Source organism: Lycorma delicatula, chromosome 12 (genome assembly GCF_047948215.1).
Source record: "Lycorma delicatula isolate Av1 chromosome 12, ASM4794821v1, whole genome shotgun sequence".
Lineage (NCBI taxonomy): Eukaryota > Metazoa > Arthropoda > Insecta > Hemiptera > Fulgoridae > Lycorma > Lycorma delicatula.
In genome coordinates this window covers 53,704,414-53,731,558 of record NC_134466.1, presented here as the reverse complement: position 1 = coordinate 53,731,558, position 27,145 = coordinate 53,704,414, and the positions used below count along the sequence as shown (strand labels likewise).

Genomic DNA, 27,145 nt, shown 5'->3' with positions numbered 1-27,145 from the left:
ATGGAAGAAAAGGAAGTGATTTAAAATAATGGATGGGATCATGAAAAGGAAAAATATATGCAAACAAAGAGGTTATTAAGGGATAGGTAGAGAGTAGCAGGCATGACAGGACCTGCCCTAATGATAGAACAGTATGAATGAATGTATTTGAATAAGTTACTTACATACTGGATCAATTTATTGAAATCGATTATTGAAGAAAACATCCCGCTTTCGCTGAAAGTAATGATGTCCGATTTTTTAAAATTAATTTAAAAGTGATTAAAACTGTTGACCGAGTGGTAAAAACTCATTTTCAATTCATTTTGGTACCAATTCCAAAAAATGCTGTGAAAAAGGCGTAACTCGAGAACGGCCGAACTTAGCCGGATGAAAGTACCGGCAATCGATTCAAATAATCGGAAAGTACTCTTTCGGGTAAGCCTTTCAAAATCGCGTTAAAAATGGGCTAGGACCCACCGTTTTCGAGATACGGCCTATTTTTAAAATTCAGAGGAATCTTTTTCTGAACCTCGGGAAGAGAACAGAGTCGCATTTTGGTATGCTTTTTGCAGTAGAGAGACGCTTGCGTGGTGAGAATTTAACTGAAAAGTGGCAGTCGACTCGTGAAAAAAGACCTCGGTGGATTCTTTAATGTATTTGAATAAGTTACTCAGGTTCTGCGTCAGTAACCTTGAGCTCAGGACTGGTCGGCCTGGCGCAGAACCTGAGGTTTTCATACTATTGATACATGTTAAAATGTTGGACCTCTGATGTTTATACGTTATATATTTTTTTAATAAAAAAATAAGGGTGTGGGCGGAAGGAGGTTTACCGGCCCTTCACCATCAACCCACCGGGTTGGTCTAGATGGTGAACGCGTCTTCCCAAATCAGCTGATTTCGAAGTCGAGAGTTCTAGTAAAGGCAGTTTATACGGATTTGGTTACTAGATCGTGGATACCGGTGTTCTTTGATGGCTGGGTTTCAATTAACCACACATCTCAGGAATTATTAAACTGAGGCAATACAAGACTACACTTCATTTACACTCATACATATCATCCTCATTTATCCTCTAAAGTATTATTTGAACGGTATCGGAGGCTAAACAAGAAAAAAGAAAGGAAAAGGAAAAAGGACCTTTCCCCCCATAGCAAATATTCAAAGTATGCTCATCTTAATCAATTTGTTGAACCGGTTTAAAAATTTACCTAAACATCACAAAAGATGTTTCTTTTTTGGGTTATTTGTTTCTTATGCAAGCTTTTTCTTCTGTTGATTTATATGAAAATATTGGATATCAGTATAAAAAAATTAAATAAATCTAGACTATAGTGAATATGTATTAAATGAATTTTTAAATATTGTTCTTTAATATATTATCATACCGTAATATGTATACCAATAAATATCTATAAGTGTTTCTTTATTATTTACTATTAAGATTAAATTAAAATATCTTTTTTTATTACTAAATGAATTTAATGACCTAAATCATTAAATGTTCTTTATACATGTAGTATCATTAATAAATCTATCTCTGTAGTTCGAATTGTAATGCAGTATAGTGAATATGTGTGAAATAATAATTTCATATCGTGCCGATTGAACAGAAGTTTTTTATTTAAAAAATACTGTTATAATAGATTTTCTTTTTAATAATGTTTAAAATGGGAGCTAGTGTTCCAGTTCTAGTCAAAGGATCTGATGAATGTGATAATAATGTAGATTTGCATACTTTGTATTATTCAATTAAAAATATAAAAATACAAGAAACTGAAGATGACGGTTTCATCGTTCTGTATTATCATAAAGGTAATTATTATTAGCTGCTACGTATTATATTAAAAGAGAATAATTTTAATGATTAGTGTTAAGTTGTCTACAATTATTTACGTGTAAAATTTAGAATGAAATATGGATGTTATTGCAACACTTCAAATATTATATTTGTCCATATGTTTATTTTCTTTCTTATTTGACGAGTTTGTAACTTAAATAGTTTCGACTTAGTAGTGTAATTATACATATAGTATAAAATGATGTCTGTATAAAATATTCATATGAAATAATGTGCTTTAAAATCGTTAATGGAAATGTTAAATATTAGTTATTTTAACTCTCTCCCTGAACTATTTTTAACTATCGTAGATTTACACTAGAGAGATTATCTAACCGGTTAATCAATCGATTTCACTCCAACTTTACTTCAAATAGTGTTTATTTTTCTAATTGTAGACTAACATTTTGACTGTCATATAACCCAGTTTGGAGATACAGTTAGCAATTCCAGTAGTCTATGTGACATGTAATGTTTAATTAAAGCCGCAGATGTTATGATCTAAGTTAGATGAATTATAACTTGCAGCCTATGGTTGCAGTTCCATTGATTTCCGAAAGATTTGTCAGAGGTAGAGAATTGAAGACATTTATTTGTAAAAGATCAAATTAAAAAAACAAAAAAAGCATGAAGAGCCCTTTACAAAAATCAATGAAAAACCAACAAAAGTTTTTTTTTTTTTTGGTAGTTGTTTTACACTGGTTGATTCTGGTTCATTAAGTTTAATTAGTTAATGAGGTACAGATTACATTTAACTCTCTCCAACAGACACCTCAACCATTTGTTTGGCTTTACGTGTAGTTTCCAGATAGAAAAAGAGTCTTATGACAGTTCCAAATGGACGCGTGATCATTATCCCCCTCTAGTCTTCAGCAAGGAGGAAGTGAAGGTTTTTTTTTTTACAAGTAGGCTGACTGATTTTTCATGAGATTTCCCGGAGGAAGAAGGAATTGAATGATTGCGGTTAAAGAAAGGTGAAGGAAGATGAATGGGTTGATCAACCAGCAATGTAAGTTTCTCTCTGATCACGGCTGATCTAGATATGGGGAGTGGCTGAAATGTAATACACAGTCACTCATATCTTACAAATGAAAAGAGGAGGTCGAATGACACACCTTCAGTTTAAAATTATATTGAGTTATGCGATAGTATCTCGCATAACTCAAAAACTATTAGCCGTAGGATGTTGAAATTTTCGATTTAGGACTGTTGTAATATCTAGTTATGCACCTCCCCTTTTCATTACAATCAATTGGAACAAAAGTGTCCAAAAAAGCCCAAAATACAAAAGATTTGGGTTTCGGACTTTTTGTTAACTGTAGTAATAAGCCCTCATTGAGAGCTTTTCAACGATTTGTCATAAGTGGTACTTATTTTCATTGTTTCCAGAGTTATAGCCAAATAAAATTTTAATTAGTAAAATATTTGGATCTTACAAGGAGAAGGCACATCGGTTCGAATCAGACTTCATCTCCTTCTTTTTTAATTTAAATATATTGATTTATTAATAATTATTAACCTCTTATTGTAAAAAAAATTAAAATAAATAATAATTTAATAATAATAAAAAAGATCAGAAGTTAATAGTGAAATAAAATTTTATGTACTTTTCATTTTAATTCAAACTTTTTTTACAGAGGTTAATAAATCTTTATATTTAAATTAAAAAAAATATATATTTACATGAAGTAGGATTCGGACCGATGTGTGCGTGGTTACGGATACGGACACCACAAAAAAATGTGATCCATGTGGTGTTCACCACAATGCATTTGTGTAACTTTCTACTTTATTAAAGAAGTGGAGGGTCATAGCTCACTTTCAAGTGAAATAAGTTTGAATGAAGTGCAACAAAAAATGTTATATTTAATTTAATAGGCGTACAAGGAAGTCAGTCATGCGGTGTCAGATTTTTTAAATGAAAAATTTTCTAAATTTCAACTTAAAATTATGCTTTTACTAAATTTAATACTTTCTTTTAATTAACATAAAAACTTTTAAAAAATTGACATATTTGCACTTTTCTTGTATTTTGTTTTGACATAATTTCGTAGTAAATTATTTTTTACAGAACATTGTGTATAACTTAATATATATTGATTATTTTTCTACCATTTTGAATTAACTATGTTGTAGTATTAAATCTACCATGAACTATCATAATTATCCAAGACAGGAAAACCATTGTTTTCGTAAAATCAACATTTACCTTACTTTTTATTTATTTATTATGATTTAATTCACAAAGAATCTCAGAAGGCTTACGGATCTGAATATGATAATAAAAATTATTATTACTGAGAAAAAATTCCAAGCCTTATACCAATCATATTTATAAATAATTAATAATAGTTTTGAGGCCCACTATTCGACGACTTGATACGGCACACCACACTTTCATTTCGTTAGTGTAAGGGGTTTTCATGTAACACATGTGGATTTTCGATTGACCAAATTCTTGTGTTTTGTTCACGTAGCCACTAAGGTGAAACCGTGCTTCATAAGCGAAAGAAAACACGGTCAAGCTCTGCAATTCCACGGTTGTCGACAAATTACCGAAATCATGTACAATATACTGCGCGCTTTTCTTTAAACGGCTCCTTCAATTTCTGAACACTGTGAACATGATATGCACGAAAGTGTAACCGCTTCATCGCTCTCTGAGCACTTCCATATTAAATCTGAGAGTGCACTGACAGTTTCCTTAAGCCTTTTGAAGGCGAACGTTGCATCACATTTTTAACCTCGGCCAGTTTATCATCAATCAAAATGGGCGATTAATCTCCGGTCAAATTGTTAGTACCTAACAATTTTTCCGGATGTTTCCTACGAAATTCCTCTACAACACGGTGTATAAGACCGACTGGGAAGATGAAAATCCGATAAACAAGCGCTACTGGAAGCATCATGTGACAAATACACATCACAATGGCGTCTAGGTTTGTTTTTGTTAATACCGATGGTGCTATCTTGCGGAAGCCGATAGAACGTTTTCAGCTGTAATACTATTTATAGACATTTTAATTTTGATGTGCGCAAATTTTGGATCTTTCTTTTAAATCACCTTCATATGCAGATTGAGGAAAATAAAACCGAACCGTTTATGAAACCGCTACCTAACACTGTTTATGAATAAAGACTCGCGCGATTAGTGGGTGTGTACGTTACTACTGATTGTTGCTGCCGTTTGTCAGGTGGTTACGTATCGGTGCAGTATACGATTTGTTGCATGCAGTAGTGTTTGTGTTTAACCCACCGGATTGGTCTAATGGTGAACGCGTTTTCCCAAATTAGCTGATTTGGAAGTGGAGAGTTCCAGCGTTCAAATCCTAGTAAAGTCAGTTATTTTTACACGGGTTTTAATTTACTAGATCGTGGATATCTGTGTTCTTTGGTGGTTGGGTTTCAATTAATCACACATCACAGGAATGGTCGAACTGAGACTGTACAAGACTACACTTCATTTACACTGAAGTAATATTTGAACGGTGATTACCGGAGTCTAAACAGGAAAAAAGAAGTTGTGTTTGTGTAAAATACCTTATTCAATTCAGAAAAGGATAGCTATAGTTGAGGGCTCTATTTGTTCTGGATCGTTTGACGAATCACGTCAAGTTAAAAAACTTGCGTACAACAGGTTCGGTTTCAAATGTAAAACAAAATAGGCAACCTTCCTTTAGTACTCCACAGGCCATTGCCGATATTGAAAGGAGAATTACTGGTAGTCCAGAAGATGCCATTTTCGAAGAATTCCTATGTGCAGTTAACCGATAATGAAAAAGAATATAGTAGGTTCTTTCGACAAGACGGATAAACGTGTCGCACATTAAACGTTCACTGAATCACCTTCATGCGGCTTTCACAAATGAATGAGTTGTTAGCAGAGGACGGTGGCCTCCACGTTCCCGAGTTGTCTACTTGCGGTTTTTTCTTTTGGGGCTACTTAAAGGAGAGAGTTTATCCATCTAATCCCAACAATATTGATGAGCTGAAGGTGAGAAATCAACGCAATTGACAACAGCATTTTGCTTAGACGAATCTCAATATGATCAGTCGAGCACAAAAGTGCATCGATGCCCAGGATGGTCATTTTGAACATCTTTTGTAACAATAAGGTAAATAAATGCAACATTTAGATTACGTTTTATGTTTTACTTATTTAATTTTCCGTATCATTCATAAAATTTCATTCCAATATAACCTACTGATTCTGGAGCGGTTACGTTATGGGTTTGGTTTTATTTGCTCACTCTGTATAATATCTACCCATAATAAGTCACTGAAGGTTTACTATTGTGCAACTAGTGACTTTATTACCTTTTTTTTCCTGTTTAGCCTCCGGTAACTACCGTTTAGATAATTCTTCAGAGGATGATATGTATGAGTGTAAATGAAGTGTAGTCTTTTACATTCTCAGTTCGACCATTCCTCCTGAGATGTGTGGTTAATTGAAACCCAACCACCAAAGAACGCCGGTATTCACGATCTAGTATTCAAATCCATGTAAAAATATCTGGCTTTACTAGGACTTGAACGCTGTAACTCTCGACTTCCAAATCAGCTGATTTGGGAAGACACGTTAACCACTAGACCAACCCGGCGGGTTGACTTTATTACCTGCCATAAACGTCCTAATTTTGGTTGACTTATTCGTATAAAGAAGAATCAAGATGTTCTAATGCTGTTTTCTTAATCCAGAGCTTGTTTCCCTTACTCATGAGTACACACGTAGTTTGTTACATGGGTTGCCAGACCTGGAAGTGTTGTTACGTTCAAATCAACTTTTGGAATGGTATCTGGGGATAGTATCGAGGTCCAGTTAGTGTTAAAAAACGAGGGCTATTCAGAAAGTAAGGAACGTTTCCACCTGACGCCACCAGGCGCACGCCAATCGAGTATATATTGGTGTGCTCGTGCTCGGCACCTCAGTCAGCGTCCAGCCGTGACAACGGGAAAATCTCCGCACTGCCCGTTTTTTTTTTGTATACAAATTTGAAATGTGTGCTGCAATCGAAAATCCCGCCAGTTATGAGGTGCGGTCTGTGATTCGTTTTTTGTTAGCAAAAAACTTAAAACCAATAGAAATTCATCGGGAACTGTGTGAAGTGTACGGGAACAACGTAATGAGTGAAAGTTCTGTCAGGAAGTGGTGCATTCAGTTTTCTGTCAGGAAGTGGTGCATTCAGTTTAAAAATGTCCGAACAAACGTTCACGATAAAGAGATGAGTGGATGTCCGAGCATTGTGACTGACGATCTGGTCTCCAAAGTTGACGAAAAGATTCGTGAAAACCTCCGTTTTACAATAACTGAGCTTTCTCTATGTTTCACGGAGACAAGTTTCACGGACTTTATTGTTTGAAATTGTTTCACAGAAGCTAGGCTACCACAAATTTTGTTCAAGATGGGTGCCAAAAATGTTTACAGATCACCATAAAGAACAACGAATGGGGGCAGCTTTGACGTTTTCGGAGACTTACCACAGTCATGGAGATGCACTACTGGATCGAATCGTAACAGGAGACGAAATCTGGGTGAAACATGTGAATTGTGAGACAAAATTACAGTCCATGGAGTGGGGGCACACAAGTTGCCCTAAAAATCCAAGGAAATGTCTGCAAACTTTGTCGGCAAGGAAGATCATGGCAACAGTGTTCTGGGACAGGCATGGTGTTCTTATTGATTTTCTCGAGCGTGGTGCAACAATAAACTCTGAGCGGTACTGCCAAACATTGCAAAACCTTAGGAGAGCTGTCCAAAACAAGCGCCGAGGAAAATTTTCATCCAAAAATTTTCTTTTGCATGACAATGCCCGACCTCACACGGCAAACCGTAAGCAAGAACTCTTGAACTCGTTCAACCGGGAAGTTTTCCTCATCCCTCCTACAGTCCAGATCTTGCTGCAAGTGATTTTCACTTGTTCCCGAAAATGAAGACCTGGCTTGCAACATAGCGTTTTGACGACGATGAGGAGCTCCAAGTACGCGTCACTGAGTGGTTGAGATCACAGGCGGCCGAATTCTATGACAGGAATTTCAAAGCTTGTCCACCGCTATGATAAGTGCCTGAATTTGTATGATGATTATGTTGAAAAGTAGTATTTTAGTACCTCTTTCACATGTATATAATAAAAAGTTTTTCTTGTACTTGGTTGTTTAAAATTCCAAAACGTACCTTACTTTCTGAATAGCCCTCGTATAAATGCTATCCGGGTCTCTTTTACTAAAAACCTTCCATACAGGAAAACTGGCTAGCATTACCATCTGACTTTCTCTGACACAGATTTTTTTATTTAATCTCAAGAAATCATTTATCTAAAAAATTATTGAAACGAATTTATCTCTGTTTCAATGCAAATTTCTTATGTCCAGTTATGATTTTTCAGATTTGTTAAAATTTTTTTCTAATTTATTTTAATTTTTGTTTATAGTACTATAGCTTCTACTTAAAACTAGTATTCTTTGTGTTTGAACTTTTACCCGTAAAAAATAACGTTCTACTTTACGTATTTTGATTTAAAATGATATAACAGTAGAACTATTTTTTTGTTTCATCATGTCAAATCTAATTCTCAAATTAACATGTTTGCTGCGGCGGGTAAAATAGGGAAATTAACCTTGCTGTACGGGCAACTGTGATGCCGTATAGTAATTACCTACTCTGCTTTACGGCGCATATTGGCCCCGCCTAAAGTTGTACTATGCGTGCTCTTTTTATACGAATTTACTCTATATACTGAACTGTTTGACCTTGAATTTTCGTCGTTCAGTATACATTTGTGCAGTACCATATATATTGTTTTTTTTAATCTCTTTCTGATGATTTTATTTCCTTTTCATATATTTTTTTCACAAGTTCAAAAATTATTTAATAAAACATCCATAATATTATTTAATCATATAAATGACAGTTTTTATGTATAAATTAGATTTATAATATTACGTCACCTAATCCATTACTCACTGTTTTGATTTGTCATCTTATTTATTCCTAAATGAAATATGTTTCTTTAAAAAACATCAATTCAAACGTATTTTAATAATATAAACTGGACGAAACATCAAATTTATTTCTTGATTAATTTTTTTTTAACATAATATTATTTCGTGATGATGCCATTGTGAAAAATCTTTTTTAAATTCTTTAACATCGAATGCTATCTTATCATTTATATAGTCTGAAATTGTTGATTTTATTTTCCTTCTTTATTAAATTAATACTACGAGACAAATTGATGTAGAAATGAAACAGTTTGTTGAAGTAGTTTTGTATTTTCATGATTTTAGGTTGGCATTATTGGGATGAGCTGAGAACTGTCCGATAAAAATTATTTTGTTTATAACCGCAATACTGCATTTAACGATGATGTGTTTCCACATTAGTTGAACAAAGTTCAGTCATCAGTTTTTTGCTTTCTGAAGGTGAAAAATCGACAAAAGTTTTTTCTTGAAAGATTTTACAGTACGGTGAAGGTTGTATTATGAACCGTGGAAATTTTTATAAGTGAGTAGAACAGTTCAAAAACGGTTGAACCTCAGTGATTGAAGATCAACGTCCTGGCCGGCCAGTTGAAGTGTCAACTCCTTCACTTGAAACCCGCATTGACGACATTCAAAAGACAAAGCATGGAACGGAAGCACACCAGCTCACCTGTCCGAAAGAAATTTAGAACGCAAGCATCAACGGGAAAAGTCATGTTGACCGTCTTTTGGGTTGCCCAAGGTGTCATATTTTGTGATTATTTGGAAAATTAGCGTACAGTGAAAAGTTTTTACTACTCAGACATGCTGATGAAAAAAGTAAAGCAAGAAATGAGAGAAAAACGTCGCGGATCTCTAAGAAAAGACGTGATATTGCTACATGACAATGCTCGTCCTCATACAGACCAAATAACCCAAGAAACCATTGGAAAAATGGGTTGGGAAATACTACCACATCTTCCCTACAATCCAGATTTAGCTCCCTCGGATTTTCGTTTGGTCCACTCAATGAGACATTACGTGGAAAAAAGTTAAGCAACAACGAGGAAGTCAAAGAATTTGTGGGAAAGTGGGTAAAACAACATGACAAAGACTTCTTTGAATCAGGTATAAAAAAACTGGTTCATCGTTGGGACAAGTGTATTAATATTGGTGGGTATAATGTTGAAAAGCAGTCTCATTTAGTAAAAATACGCAGTTTTTTCTACATAATTTGTCTCTTTAATTATTGACTGTCCCTTGTATAACTTAATTATAATTATAAATTACAATAAAATTTTTTTTTTATAGAAATGCCATATTTTAATAAAAGAAATGATTCTGACACTGAACAATCCAGCAAAATTACCTCAATAATTATTATGAATAAGCTCTAAATATGAATATATAAACAGGGTCATTCACAGGAACCGGATGTTTTTAAAATATTCATAAAAAATTGAATATTTACTTTAAAAAAGTTTTATTGGTACTGAAACACTTGTTAAATCAAAGCATTTGTTACTTACTCACGAACGAAAAATTATGTCCGGCAAGTGATGTCCATTTTGGGCAATACATTGTTGTAGCCTTTCACTGTAACTGGCCTCAATTCTTTGCAGCATGTCTACATCAGTCTGGGTGACGTGATGACGAATTGCGATCATTAGGTCCTCCAATGTACGCGGTTTATTGCCGTACACACGCGATTTCAGAAACCCCCACAGAAAAAATCACAACTACTCAAGTCTGGGGACCGAGGGGGCCAAGGAATGTCGCCGAATCTGGAAACGATCCGTCCTGGAAACAAGTTACGGAGAACAGCCATCGTTGCCCTCGCTGTAGCTCCATCCTGCTGGAATAACACATTTTGAAAATCGATTCCCCAGTTTCGTAACTCAGGGATGAAAAACGTATTCAACATCGCGATGTAACTATCAGCTGTTACAATTATGGCAGCAGCGTCATTTTCTTCAAAAAAATATGGTCCAATAACACCGACCTTTCCTATTGCACACCAGACAGTCACCTTTGGGCTATGAAGTGGTCTCTCGTGAAGCTGATGTGGGTTTCTTTCTGTCCAATTCCGGCAATTCTGTTTGTTGACGTAGCCATTCAGATGAAAATGGGCTTCGTCACTCATTAACAATAACAAATTTTCATTTTCTTCAAAAACTGTAAGCATTTGTCGACAAAACTGTAATTGCTGCGTGAAATCTTGCTCGTTTAACTGCTGCAAGACGGCTATCTTGTAAGGATGGAAATGCAGGTCTGTATGCAGAATTCGTCTTACCGAACTTGTGCTCATTTGAAGCGCTGCTGAATGCCTCTGAATAGAGCGGCGTGGGCTTCTGACAATGGTTTCCCTTACTCGTTCGATGTTCTCCGGAGTGCTAGCGGTTCGTCGGGGACCCGGTGGTTTTTTCTTCAGTATTGAACCGCTTGTTCGAAGGTTGTTTACCCATCGCAATATTGTGTTACGAGAAGGGACACTTGCATTACGATGGATATTAAACTGACGGCGGAAATCTCGCTGAACAGCAGTTACGGATTCGTCATTTCGCACGAAACTGTCATACGCGTACAGGCGTTGGTCTAGCGTCCACGGCTCCATCTCAACGACTAAAATGTAAATGCTATGAACAAAGGAAACGTCAGACACCAGCCACGTGCCCCTCCCACCACGAACGCCCGAGTACAACCCACTTCAAAAACATCCGGTTCCCGTGAATGACCCTGTATATATATATGAAAGAACTGTTTCAACTAGAGTTAATTCCCATGTTTTCCGAGAGATATCGTAGACTATAAAATCATTTTAAAAGAAGTTTTTAGTAATAAAGAGAAATAAAATATTCATTGCATACGGTACATTATGTGCCGTAACGCACAGTCGTACAGGCAACAATGAGGCCCGTACAGCACAAGAGTGAAGTTAAATAACTTAACATTCAGCACTGTACTGGAATTACGGAAACGACGAAAAGCACACAGCAACTCCATATTACGGCACATATATGCGCCGTACCGCAGCGAACGTGTTAATAATATTTGAAATATTACTAGGTTTTAAAATCGAGCTCGGCTTATTGAATATTTAGCCAGATTAGTATGATAATCTGTTATAATCTATTCTGCTTATATTGAATATATATATATATATATATATATAGAAATATTGTAAAAAAAATGATTTATTTATTTATTTTATTGAGTACTTTTATGTCAATTTAAATTTTAAAGGATAATAGTCGTGGGTTTTAAAATGTATAAAATCGTTTTATATCCTTCATAATTTTATTGATTTTAGCAGCCTTTTGACACCCTTTTTTTAGTAATCCAGACTGATCTTTTATCAGCTAGGCTTCTTGAAGTTAGTTGATAAAAGGGCTATAAGTAGGTGCGTTGAATCAGCAGATCCAATATGTATTAGCATCTTATCCTTTTTAATGACATTGATTTTTTATAATTTAAAATAATAATAATAATTTTTAATTTAAAATAATTTGTGTGAATTTTACGTTTTTTTTTGTCTTTAATCATTTGACTGGTTTGATGCATCTCTCTAAGATTCCCTATCTAGTTCTACTCGTTTCATTTCGGTATACCTTCTGCATCGTACATCCCTAACAATTTTTGTTTTAATTATTCCAAACATTGCCAGCCTGCACAATTCCCCTTCTACCTGCCCTCCAATATTAAAGCGACTATTTCAGGATGCCTTAATTTGTTGCCTATAAATCTGTCTCTTCTTCTAACAGTAAATAATATAACATAAAAAAAAGCTGACAATACAGTTTCAGGACTTTCCCGTCAAGCGGTTTTTTCTCTGACGGACAACTTAATTAAAAATATTTATTATTTTATTTAGATATAATATTTATTGTTTATTTAATTCCATGATTCTAACCAAAGCGCGGGCGCAAACCGTATTTCATTCGCGGAAGTGTGGCGGTACTAGCGGCCACTTCAGATACTTTTTATACTTTAAATATTATTAATTTATTTAATTTTACCGCTTACCTGTGACGTCACTTCATAGCAGAAGACTACAAGAGCCAAGTGCTACACTAGCGCTCCTCATGGCGAGAGGATGTTATTGAGGCACTATATCCCCTTACCCGCTAGTTTATTTAGATAATTTTTTGAGGAGGGGGCGATTTTGCAATTTTTTTTTTGAAATATTATTTTATTAAAATAAAAATATTATTTTTATTTAAGCAATAATTCCAGGATGCCTTAGTATATGGCTTATAAATCTGTCGCTTTGTTTAAATGCTTCTTTTCCAAATGCTTCTTTCTTCATCGATTTGCCACAACACCTCTTCATTTGTCACTTTATCCACCCATCTGATTTTTAACATTCTCTTATAGCACCGGATTTCAAAAGCTTCTACTCTTTTCTTCTCAGGTGCTCCGATCGTCCATGTTTAACTTCCATATAAAGCTATGCTCCAAACATATACCTTAAATTTTTTTCCTGATGTTTAAATTAATTTTTGATGTAAACAAATTATATTTCTGACTGAAGGATTGTTTTGCCTGTGCTATCCAGCATTTTATATTGCTCCTGCTTCGTCCATCTTTAGTAATTCTTCTTCCCAAATAACAAAATTCTTCTATTTCCATAATCTTTTCTCTTCCTATTTTTATATTCAGTAGTTCATCTTCGTTATTTCTGCTGCATTAGTTTTATTTTGTTCTTGTTTATTTTCATGCGGTAGTTCTTGCGTAGAACTTCATCCATGCCGTTCATTGCCCTTTCTAAATCCTTTTTACTCTCAGCTAGAATTACTGTATCAACAGCAAATCGTAGCATCTTTAACTTTTCACCTTGTACTGTTACTCTGGATCTAAATTGTTTTTTAACATCATTAACTGCTAGTTCTATGTAAAAATTAAAAAGTAATGGGGATGGGGAACATCCTTGTTAAACTCCCTTTCTTATTACAGCTTCTTTCTTATGTTGAATTATTACTGTTGCTGTTTGGTTCCTGTAAATGTTAGCAATCGTTCTTCTATCTCTGTATTTGAACCCTAATTTTTTTTGAAATGCTGAACATTTTATTCCAGTGTACATTATCGAATGCCTTTTCAAGGTCTATAAAATGTTTTTACGTAAATGTTTTATTTTAAATTCAGAATTTTTTCTTTTTTCATTTTATATTATTTTTATTATTATAATAATATTAAGTTTATCATTTTATTATTAGTGTATAATATCAACAACATATGTAATGTTACTATAAGTTAATTGTTACACATCATTTTTCTTCATGCAACAAATTAAAATTTTTTCTACTGTTCCTAAAAATTTCTGCATATCAATCTTTATTAAACAGACTCCAGTAAAAGGAGAAAGTTCTCAGTTCGATCTGTATATTTTTTTATGTACGTTTAACTCTTACTCTTCATCATATGATTCAATTTCAAGGAATCTTTATTTTGTAGAGGAAGTTCCTCCAATGGTAAGATTTTCTGGATTTTGTATGATGAAAATTGTTTAAAAGCAATATATTTTCTACGTAAAAACTAAAAAATTTGGATTTTGGACTTTTTCTTAATTGCAATAATAAGTCTTCATTTAGAGCTTTTCAATGATGTATCATAAGTGGTACTTATTTTCATTGGTTCCATAGTTATAGCGAAATTAAATTTTAATTAATGAAATATTTGGATCTTATAAGAAGGGAAAGGCACATCTGTTTAAATATGACTTAATTTCCTTTTTTTTAACTTTTTTTTTTAATTTAAAAATATTGTTTTATTAATCTCTGATTGAAAAAAAATCAAAAGTTATTAGTGAAATAAAGTTTTGTGTACTTTTCATTTTAATTCAAAAACTTTTACAGAGGTTAATAATTATTAATAAATCAATATATTTAAATTAAAAAAAAAAGTTAAATAAAAATATTTATATACGAAGTCGGATTCGAACCGATGTGTGCAAGGTTACAGATCCGACATGTTCTCACTTACATCTCATAACTACTTTAGCAACATGAAAGAAAATTAATATATAAACGAATGTAAAATGCTGATACAGACACCAGAAAAAATATGATGCAATGTGGTGTCCATCATAATGCAGTTGTTTAACTGTCCACTTTATTAAAGAATTGAAAGATCGTATCTCACTTTCAAATGAAGTAAGTTTAAATGAAGTGCAGCAAAAAATGTGTATATAAAATTTAATAGGCATACAAGGAAGTCATGTGGTGTTCACATAAGATTTTTATGGTAAAATATTATAATTTACACAGCTTGATTTATTGTTTACTGTTGTTATCTGTAATATACGAGTATTAAAATTCTAATAAGGTTCAGGGTGGTTAACTATAATTGGGTGTTTATTGTTTTATATTATTTTTCCTTTCGTGGCAAATATTGCTGTAATAGGTATATTAAAGGGGGAAAGTATAGTGATCATGCCAAAAATTGGGTATCAGGATTTTTGAAAATCTTTACATTTTAGGGTTCAATTAGTTCATCTAGACAAAAAAAAAATTACGTTTGTATGTGCATACATACATATTGAGTTGCACTGGGTTATATCTCAGAACTGATTTTTTTCAAATTTGGCACAAATATTTCTATATATGAAGCATTGATCTTATTAATTGTTTTTTTCAAAATTTTTTTATGTAGGTTGGGTAAAATCGCAAAAAAAAACAAATCTCAACTTTCTTTCAGAGCCATTTTAGAATAAACTATTAATGCAAATTTGTTATCTTCAGTGCTTATATTAATATAAAAATAATTCATAAAATTAACCTTACCCCTCTTAAAATTGAAGTATGTTTTTTTCTTTTGCTCTATCTCCCTTCGGTTTACGTTCCAAAGTTTGTTGAAAGTTTATACTTAGATATAGAAGTGATGTCTACAATTTTTTTAAATTTAGTCTCAAGACATGAAATGCAGAAAAGGTTTTTGTAAATTTTTTTTTTATTATTTTGATCTTTGTTGAAGAGCATGTTAAAAATAGAGGAAACCTTTACTTAAGCAAAATTGTTAATCTTAACGCATATATGAATATTTGTAGAAAATGTTTCCTTGTAACATCTCTTCAGTTATTATTCCTTAATAGCAATTTATTTATTATTACTTAATTCTCAACATAAACCGTGATTAATTATTAATGTCTTGATATATTGTACTTTACAATTTTTTTAATTTGTATCAAACATTGTGTTATATATGTAAACAGTTGTGTCGTTTACATGGTCTAATATTCTCTTTTCTGTTTTTTTTTTTTTTTTTGTAGATGGGGATACCGAACTGGGAAGTAAAGAGAGTCTATCTGATAGAAAAATGCAAGGACGTACAAAGACACCACCGCCAAAAACCTCCATATATAAGGTAACATTTTATTTATAGGTATTTTCTAATTTATTCTAAATGACATTTGTCTTTTTCACAAATTATAAGAGTGCAATTAAAATTTTTCAGAAAGTTTATATATTTGACAGAAATTTTTCTCAAAATTATAGAATGTCTTGCAAATTTGAGAAAAATAGAAGAATTTCTCACAAGTTTGAGAAAAATGGAATTTCTCGCACATTTGAGGAAAACTTTTAAGAATTTCTCGACAGTTCTAGAAATATTATAGATTTTTTTGTGAATTTGAGAAAAATATAGAAATTCTCGCAAATTTGAGAAAATTGAGGAATTTCTTGCAAATTTGAGAAATATCGAAGAATTTCTTGGAATTTGAGGAAAATTGAAGAATTCAAATTTAATGAAAAATTATAGAATTTCTCGCAAATTTGAGAAAAATTGAAAAAGTCTGCAAACAACATTGTAGTTAATGCTGTATTGCTATCTTAATCTTTTTTTTTTTCTAAGTTCTTGGGGTCTTGTATATTATAGTTTATACCACTAATTTTAGAAGTACAGTTCTATCTATTTTGGTGGGTTAGAATATTAGTAATCTTTGATTTATCAATTTGATTTGTATGTTCAATAAATTCCATTAAAAATTGTTCAGGAGCTCTGTTAATAAGATAGCATTTATTTCACTTATATTTTGATTACAATAATTAATTTATTACTTTTTGTTGATGTAGCTGATTTAATGTATGAACTGAAATATGCTGAAATTGTGAAAAAAATAATGTATAAAACAAAATTTACAGTAATCACAATACTTTTAAATGAAATGAAACCAATGAAATGAATTGACCATTCAATTCAGTATTATTTATTATAAATAAATGTAAACAATAAAACTGTCTTTAATTTAAATTTGGATATGAGAAGTCCAGATGTGGATAGTAGATTTTATTGTACGTGCAAATATATATGTACAAGGTCAACAATAAAGTAATGAGATAAAAATTTATCTCATTATTATCTATATGATGTGAGAAAAACTTTTACTTAGATTTTTAGTCAGCTTAAGTGTAATCTCCTTCATAGGAGTTCCCTAATGCTTGCACACACTCCAGTTCTGTCACTGCTGGTAACATTTTTGGAATTCTTCATCTGGAATATTGTTTAAGACCCTTATCACAGTATTTTGGACATCTTCTGTTGTTTGAAAATGGTGTCCCTTGACCATCAATTTTACTCTTGGGAATAAAAAAAAATTCACTCGGAGTGAGAGCTGGTGAATAAAAGGTAGCCAGCCATGGTAGTATTGAAATGCATTTTGAATTTAACAGACAATACAGCATAATATTGTGTATTATCATAATGAAGAATGCAACTCTTAATGTTTGAACAGACATGGAGTACGTGTTTTCGAAGTCTTTATAGAAATATTGATTAACTGTTTTCACCAGGAGGCACCTATTCCTTATGAACAATACCTTTGGAATTGAAAAAGCATACAAGCATGCATTTCACTTTTGAATTAGACATGCAAGCTTTTTGTGGTCTTTGTGATCCCTTTGAACACCATCGTGAACTTTGACATATTGTCTTTGGATCATACTGGAAGAACAAACTCATCGCTAGTAATAACATGGTTCAATAACTCTTGGTTGATTTGTATTTGTTTCAACAAATCAGCTGCTGCATTTTTCCATGTATCTTGCTGTTTTCTGTGAAATTTTTCAAGACCATTTTCGCACAAATTTTCTGCATGCCTAGATCTTCTGTTTTATTTGGTGAACAGTTTCCTGACTGTTGTTAATTTCTAATGCAATCACTTTCACAATCTTTGATTTGATCATATGATTTCACGTATCCTGGCCATGTTGACGTCTGTCTGTGAGGTTGATATCGTCCACTGCAGTCTTCGTCTTCAACGGTCGTTCTGCTTTCACCCAACATTTTATGCCAACGAAAAACTTGAGCTCTTGACATAACCTCACTTCCAAAAGCCTTCTGATGCTTACCGTAGGTTGATGTTGAATTCTCACCAAGTTTAACACAAAAAGAAATGCGATATCGTTGTACAATATTTCACGATTCCATTTCCATGACAAGACAAAACATGTGTTCACTTATTATACCACTACTCAAGACTTATAGGTTGTGTGTGGTATGCCGCTTTGACTATTAGTGGTGGGAAGATCAAGATCAAAGATGAAGTGTCTATGAAGGTTGCAAGATTGCCACATTTTGCCAAAAAAAAATTTGTCGTTACTTTATTGTTGCACCTCGTGTGTGTGTATATATATATATATATATATATTTTATATGTATTTAATATTGAGTGAGGCGATTCAGCATTGGAGTTGTTTATTAACTGCTATGTCTATACCTTTGTTTTTCAGTACTAAATTTCATAATTAGTCCAGTAGCAAAAAATGTCACATGTTTACATGTTATTTATATATATATATATATATATTATACACGTATTATTGGTATAAAACAGTAATTTTATAATTGTCTCTTTTATTATTATTTCTATTACATATTTATCACTTATACTAGTATTCTCTGTAATGGATTATCTGTTCTGTATGTGTTTAGAATTACAAAAATTACAAATAGTTTTTTTAGTAATTATTTTTGGGTTTCCTTTTTCTCTCAAAAGTTATCATTGTTCAAAACTTATAACTTATTTCTCAAGGTTAAACTTGATTTTGAGCTGAGTATATATGTTGACCTCTAAAATCTTTGAGAACATTCTGGCATAGATTCACATTGTCTATGATCATAAATTCTAGTAGCCGTAGAAGTTCTTCCTATCTGTGACCTCAGCGACCTAGGCATTATGAATACCAAATTGAAATTCAAATGTATGTAGATTATATGTATGGCTTATCCTGGTGGAACTTCTTAGTTCAGGATATAAAAATTTACAGAATATTACTTTACTCACGTGAGGATGAGTTCTTGCAAGTCACTACCAGATTCGACAATGAAATTAAATATAGTAAATTACGTAACTATCTGAAGAAGTTGATATGGAGATAGACAATGATCAATATAGAAAAAAACATTCAAATTAAATTCAGTAAAAGCAAGTCAGTTATTTATTTATAGATATTTTTATTTATGATTTATATAATAGTGAAATTGGTGAGGTTTGAATTGGGGTTTTTAGAAAGCTATAATTAAAATTTTATAATGTTTGATTCAGTAGTTTTCAAGTTCATTGGGAACAAACGTAAAATTATGTTCTGCTTTTAATTTCAAAAAAATTAAGTTTAATTTAAAAATATTATATTAGTTTTCTCTTCAGATTTCATTTTTTCTTTTTTCATTTTATTTATAGCTTCTCAAATACTTGTTCATCTTGTTTAACTAACATGTTCAGAGTTCACAGGGAGGAACTGCTTAAACTTTAGAAAGTGATTCAAGTTGTAAAAGTAAACAAAAAGTGCTTATGAACAATTATTCTGTCTTACTTTGTTATCGGTCTGTTTCCTTTTATATTATTTAAGTAGAAATTTATAACCCAGCAGTAGAGTGAGATCTTAGTAGTTGGTTATGTATTTACACTTACATTCTCAAACAAATTTAAAATTGACAGTTTTACATTTTCAAAATAACAGCCTTATTAATTTTTAAATCATTTCATTATTTTCATTATTCTTTGCGTTTTTTTTAATGTTTCTAGCATTTTACCCTGAAAAAATTGACATTTATTTATTTGAGTACAATTTAAAATTATTGATTTATAGAGGAAAGGCCTTTATACAGAGTGTTTATTTTAAGTATACCACCATACATAATACAAAAAAATGTATGTTTTAAATTAGGAAAACTGCAAAGAACTTTAAATAGAAAACTTTTCTGTGATTTTTCAGTTTAACAAAATATTCTATTGGCATGCTGATATCTGTGCCATTGTTTTCCAATATGAGAGCTAGTTTAATTTTTTTAAATAATATTTTCAGATTCAATACATAGTTCTAAGACATTTTTAATTCTTGGACATTTTCTTCTAACCTCATGAGCTATACATCCCATCTCCAGTTGTACTCATATCTATTGACAAAAAGTAACATTAAAAATGTATTTTTCAAAGTGTGAGACTTGTCCAGAATTTCAGAGATGGATGTGAATTTATTTATTAAAATAAATAAAATTTATTTTCATAAATTTTAATTGTGCAGTAATTATATTATTTGTCAATATTATGAGGGTCATTCAGTAATCAAAGAAATGACAACTGAAAAACATCTTAATCAAATAAAACTGAAAATGTCTGACATTCTAGTAGGCACTCCCCGATAGAAAATATCTGCTGTTAGAAAGAATTTCCAATTACAGGCTCGTTTATTTTAAACTTTTGGCATTACTTGAAACAAATACTGTAGAAAAACACAGGCCATGATAAGATTTTTATTGTCTGTAGGTAAGATTTTTATTGTCTGTACACATTTACTGGCCAAAATTCACTGACGTATATTTTACGGATGTTAGTGTGGTAAAATGTGTATTAACTTTGCAAATATTTATAATTGTATTTAACAATTTAAAAATCGGGCAGACTTGTTGTCACTACTTTTCATTGTAGCAGAAGATCGGTGGAAGTTTCGATTGAAACTTTGCAAAATCATATTAATGATATTATTCATGAGGACAGACTCATAAAAATTTGGGAAATCACTGAAATTTGTAGTGTTTCTGTCAGCACTGCCTATTCTACTATCCATGATAAGCTGAATTACCTTAAAACATCTTCAAGATGAGTTGAGAGATGGTCTACTCAAAATGTCACTGAAATTTGCAGTTGTATGGAACTTAACAGTGAAGAACTCTGTGATGGAGCTGCGGTGTGGGAGGGTGTAGGCATTGACCTCGCTCCTGAAAGTGGATCAGAACAGAGAAAGATAGGGTATATTTTCATTAGAAGCTTATTAAATTTGTAAATCTGTTTTTTTTTGTTGTTTTTTTAAGTAAATCAAGTGGACTTTGAGAAAATTTAGTTGTAAGACAAAATTTTTCTTGCGATCAACATTTTTTTTGTTGGTATGAGAATAGTTTTTTTGGCATTTAAGGACACAGTTATTTAATGATATGAGTGCATAGTCTAATTAAAGTTAGATATGAGGAGAGTTTTTGTGTTGAACCTTTGGTGGTTGAGGAAGATGCAGGGATTGCGTTTCCGCAAATCGATTAATTTGATAGTTGAGGGTTGTAAGTTATGGTAGGAGGTCATGGTTGGAAGAAGCCATAAAGGTGATGTCTGCCAAGGGAAAACACTGATGCTAAACTGAAGACTGTGATGTATTATCAGTTTTAGAGGGATTTAAAGATGACCTCCAATAAAGCCCATCAAGGCTTTGGAATAGAGGAGGTGAGTGGTGTGGAAACAGGACAAGCCAGGTGTCAGGATGCGAACACCCTACAAGTTTAGGAGGCTAATTTGGAAGAGGAGGTTTTTTTTTTAAGAATTGAAAATATTAATTATTATGCAGAGGATACATTATCCCCAAACTGTTTTACAATTGTTAATTTAGAGAATCCTGACCATATCCTGCCATATCTATTTTTGATACAAATACTACTATTTTTTAACTTATTTTAAAATGTTGGCCGCCATGTTGGAGTCAGCTTTTTTTTTTAAATTGCACTACATTCATATGTTACATTATTTTCTTGTAAAATTGAACGAAAAAATCAGTGATGGAAAACTGTGCATCAATATTTTCATCCATTTTTAAGATAATACCCATTTTAACTAACTGAGAGTGCTTTTTGGAACCCCTCTTGACTTAAAAAACATAAACAATCAGATTCATGAAAATGTATTAATTCATTTTACATTCATTGAATTTCTCTTTAAATCCTTTGAACTAAATCATTGGCATTCATTTAACAGCTGATATTTTAAATACCATTGTTTTTGGATTATTCTGTCAATGTTGTATTTTTTTAGTTAGAAAGTGATACAGTTACTGTATTACTATTTCAAGTATTATAAATTGTGATACTGTTTAAAAAAAATTATTTGTTTGGTTTTTTAGCACATTTTAAAAAATTTTTGCTTATGATCATTTAATTTTTTCACCGGAAAGTGTTGATTCCCTACCCAGAATCTGTATCGCAAAGGCAAATATACCTGAAGAAAAAATGTTTGAAACAAGTAGCAGAAATTATCATGAAACAAAAAGCCTAATGATCTTCCTCCTGATCGCCATGATTTCAAAAAGCTACCGTATAAAGTTAATAGTTAAGTTCAGCATAACAATGTGTTAACAACTAACAGAAAATAGGCTGACCTCCTCTTATGATATAAAAAATTGATTGAAAAATTCAAAAATAGTCTGTTACAAACATTGATGTAACATGTGACATATGACTTTACAAAAGTCATATTTTCGGTTGTATGTTACGTGTATATAAAAAAATGTTTTAAACCAAATTCCATCTGTACAAAATGTAGCTACGTCAAGAACTCAATAAAGATGGTCCTCATAGCTGGATTCAATTTTGAGAATAAATTAACAATATTTAGATGTCCATTATTTACCCATAACACTTGTTTTAGTGATAAATGGATTTTCTATAAAAATGGACTTGTTAGTAGACACAATTGTAAGTACTGGCATACTATGAATCATTCACATTTATTGTTTGAAACTAACACCCATGTCCCAAGAAAAGTTATTTATGGGTGGTTGCCATTCCAGATAATCAAGCTGTCAGATTTTTATTTATTAATTACAGTGTTAAAAGTACTGTGTGTTTGAATATATTAAAAGAAAAAGTCATGCCAGCGATTAGGTGCATTGTGGCTGATTGCCTTAAAGAATTACTACAAGATGAATTCATTTTCTAGCTAGATGACGCATTATACCACATCAATAGAGAGGAGAATCTTAATTGATGGGTTTTAGGAAAATGGATAGATTAATAAGGATCAATGGAATGGCCCAACATGTTCTCCTGACTTTATATGCCCTGGAATTTTTTTGTGAGGCTGTCCACTGTTTACAAAACCTGTTTTGCATATATTAAAGATTGAAGTTCAGGATAACTGATCTGAAGAACAGGAAACATACGTATACTAATTTACTCATTCTCTAATTTGCTTGCAAATATATGGAGAACATTTCAAGATAGAATATATTGCTTAGAGTTTAGAGCATTCCTCCATCCCTCCAAAGTGTTTCAATTTCCTCTAAAAGTAGTTTCAATTTCAGAAAAGGGAAGTGATTTTTATTTTTATCTGATTTATTTATTGTTAGTCAAAATCTGGGTATCAGAAAATTTTTAATTTCAATGTAATTGATGTTGATGTGTTTATAGTAACATTTAAAAAAATAAAGTTGAATCGAGTGTAGCAGAAACAAGATGGTGCCCGACATTTAAAAAATGTTAAAATCTAATATTATGTCCAAAATTGAAATGGTATTGATCAGGATTCCCTAAATTAACACTCCCATTGACATTTTTAATCTGTTCTTGAATACATTCATAAGTAATCTTAATCTGTTCTTGAATTCTAACTTCTTTTGAAATCACAATTAGACAAGACAGTTAAAAAAGCAGGTTAGGATTTTATTCATTTGTACTTTACATATTGAAGCATTTTTTAAAGTTTGAGCACACTTTATTCTTGGACACTCTGAATCTGCTGAACTCGATGATGAAGTGTTAACATCTCTTGTCTTTCAGCTGGAAGGTTTTGGGTTCAATTCTTGGTCTGGTTTGGTATTTCCTACGTGCTGTAAAATTTATTGCTTGTAAATAAAATAAAAGGACGATGCCAACTGCAGTGGAGAATTAACTGATAGTTGCCAAAAAAAGATAAATAAGTATTTAGCATCTATTATAAAAAGAGAGAGAAAGTATTTTGTATACATTGTCAATATATAATGTTCATATGTGTGCACATGTGGGCGATTTCGATTGTAATTAAAATCTCATTCATTATATATTATATTGTTGGGCAGAGTTCCCAGTTTTATTATTATTATTACCTTCTTTTTTTTTTTTATTTTGTGTGGCTTGTTTCCAATATTTTCTATGAAAATATAGTCAATTGATTTTTATTCAGTAATTTCTGTAAGTTCTTTAATTAACCCCCCCCCAACTAACCATCTATACTTCAGTTTGTATTTTCAGTTTTGGGATCCTTATATGATGCAAGTTTGCTTCTGTTATAATATTAACATCTTATATTTATTTTATAGTATATACTAAATGTAAATTACCTAACTGATTAGTATAGCAATCAATTTATTAGTTTTTAAAATCATTCGGATTGGGTTTTTTTACTTACTTGGGAAAATGTAATTATATAAATTTTATTAATTAGTATTATCAAGTTTATTAAATATTAATTCAATCTTTTAATCTCATAGGGCTCTCATAATGCGTACATTTTTAAGAATATCTTTATAATTCTTCACTTTGTATATGATACTGGCATGCTTCGTTTCCGCTTCTGTTATCCCATACTTTAATCAGCAAGTCTAGAGTAACTGATGTGACAGCTGCTTCAGTTCCTGTGTCTCAAGTCTGGTAGATCAGGTGGTAAGGGTAGCACATACACTTGATCCTTTATAAATCCCCATGGCAAACAAGCCCTGTTATCTGGTCCCCGGCGACCAATCCAATGGTCGGGGAGAATTTTATTCAACCAGTCATGTACAGCATAATGCTAGTGAGGAGGCACACCATCTTTTTGCTAAATAAAGTTGTGTGGTTCGTATTGCAGTTGAGGAAAGAGCCATAGTTTTAGCATATCAAAGTAGAACAGCCTGTAAACTTGCAGTTGGGATACGGCACAAAAAACATTCAGTTTTGGGGAGTTTCGTTCTTACTGCAATATTTTGTGAGGATTTTCTGATCTCCAGAAACGCACATTGTGAGCATTTACTTTTTCCATTAACATGAAATATTGATTCATCACTGAATACAACACGATAAAGAAAGTCTTCATCATCACGACGCATCATTTCGTTTGCGAAGCTAGCATCAAACTATAATTTTTAGGCTTTAGAGCTTGTACAGTTGTAAATGATATGTATGCAATTATAAGAGTTTCCTTAAAACTCTATACAGACATCACTACAATTGCTAATTCGCAGCTAGCCTTCCTAACGGATTTCCTAGGACTATGTACAAAAGACTTTGTTACACATTCACCATATCTTCGGACATATTCGGATGTCCTGTATTCTTCCCTTTACAAATACAGCCAGTGGTTTCAAATTGTTTATACCATCTACGAATGTTTTTGTCACTTGGACGATCACTATATAACTTCAAAAGGAATGTATGTTTAACGGTAATTACAGAATCACATTTTGCCAACTGCAAAACACAGAAAACCTTCTGTTGGGAAATGCCATCTTTGGTACTAGTGCTTTCAAGCGGAACGAACAGGAAACAGTTTATGAGCTTGAGTACAGCTAAACCTGTTTGTTGTTCTTTCATTTAATGTATAATTAATCAGTGTGTATGAAACTTGCAAAATATTACATCTCTGAAACCCCATTATTTTGAAACACTTTGTATGTTGTACATGCAATGGTTATTTTTGAGTCATTAGTTGTCAACCAGAATTGTTGCACTTTGATACTGCTCTCAGTTCTGTTGATCTGTATTAATATTTTAACATTAATATAATTAATTAATGCATTTACATCTTCAGTTATCTGTTACTGCCTTTACTTTCTTCCATATAATCCTGTACCAAATCAGCTAAACCTGTATGTCGTAATCTATAGCTCACCAACCAAGTTTGTTTTTTTATAAAATTCTACTTTGTATAAATTTGTTTGATCTTATTTTTGTCTTATGACTTCATCATTTTGTATTCGAACAATCCACTTAATTTTTTACACCTTCCTGTAACACTGCATTCCACAGAACTCTGTTTCTCCATGTGCTTTTTAAAATTATGTTTATTATCACAAGAAACGGATTTCACAAAAAACTGTATAATTCTTCAATCTGTATGTATACTGGCATGCTTCTTTCCTGCAAGCTCTCTTTGCCAGGTTGGCTTTTGATTTCTACCATACTTCATCCATTTTTTGTAATCATAATACCAAAAAAATAAAAATTATATTATTATTAAAATCATATTATGTTCTTCTGTCTTAATATTTAACTCTCATTATTACTTTTTCTGCTAAGTTTCATTATCGTTGTTATAAATGTATTATTTTGAAGCTGAATTTTTTCCTTGTCAATAAATTTATTCCATTCAGAATTTCATTACTCAACTTGAGTTTCTGCCAGAAGAGTAATCTCACTGGCTAATGCAAAATTAAACCATTTATTTGTACTTTCTTTTTTAGTTGATCTGAAGGGTTCAGCGATGATGAAAATTATACCAATCTAAACCACCATTTTTATTTTTTATTTCTTTAATTAATATTTAGCAATTTGTATTGGGGTCAATCCATTTGGTGTATCCCAAAAAAACATATGCTGGTTGCTTGACCAATTCAAAAAAAAAATTTGAAACCTATCCACTTGTTTCCTATATGTTTCTTGACCTTAAAACTATTTTTTTTTTTTTTTTTAATTTTTTATTTAAGCAGTTTACCTGTGGTGGCCAGTTTTGTTATGGTGCACATACCTATTTTTGTGATTGTAAGGGTTTATGGAAAAAATCATAACTAGAAAACTATTCCTCCTGGAAGGATGAAACAAAAATCAATTTAATTATATTTGCTCAAGGTAAAAAATGGTCCAGTGGTTTATTTACCTATCTCTTCTATGAAAAAATTAACAACATGAAAAACAGTGAAATTACACTTTGGTAATTTTTTTCAAGAGGCAGGAATGGCATACATACTTTGAATTATTTTTTTATATGTAGATGTATGTTAGTAGTTTTATCATAAATAATATTAATGGTGATATACTTACCCCTACATTTTTATGAATTTTTGAAAACTAATTTTTTTTTAAATATTCAAATTTTAGCTTCAAATAACTTTGATGGAGCTGGTAATAAAAATCTCAGATTTGCACAACTTGCAGTGTTTTTGTAGAT

The 27,145-nt window shown here is 32.0% G+C and overlaps 1 protein-coding gene across 1 annotated transcript in view; it reads left to right on the top strand.

The window, feature by feature from the left end:
- mtd (TLD domain-containing protein mustard) overlaps positions 1-27,145 on the top strand; it is an 837,104-nt gene that overhangs the window by 498,910 nt on the left and 311,049 nt on the right. Inside the window, exon 5 of the mRNA XM_075380551.1 lies at positions 16,043-16,137. Coding sequence (XP_075236666.1) covers positions 16,043-16,137 — 95 coding nt within the window. The remainder of the gene's footprint in view (positions 1-16,042; positions 16,138-27,145) is intronic.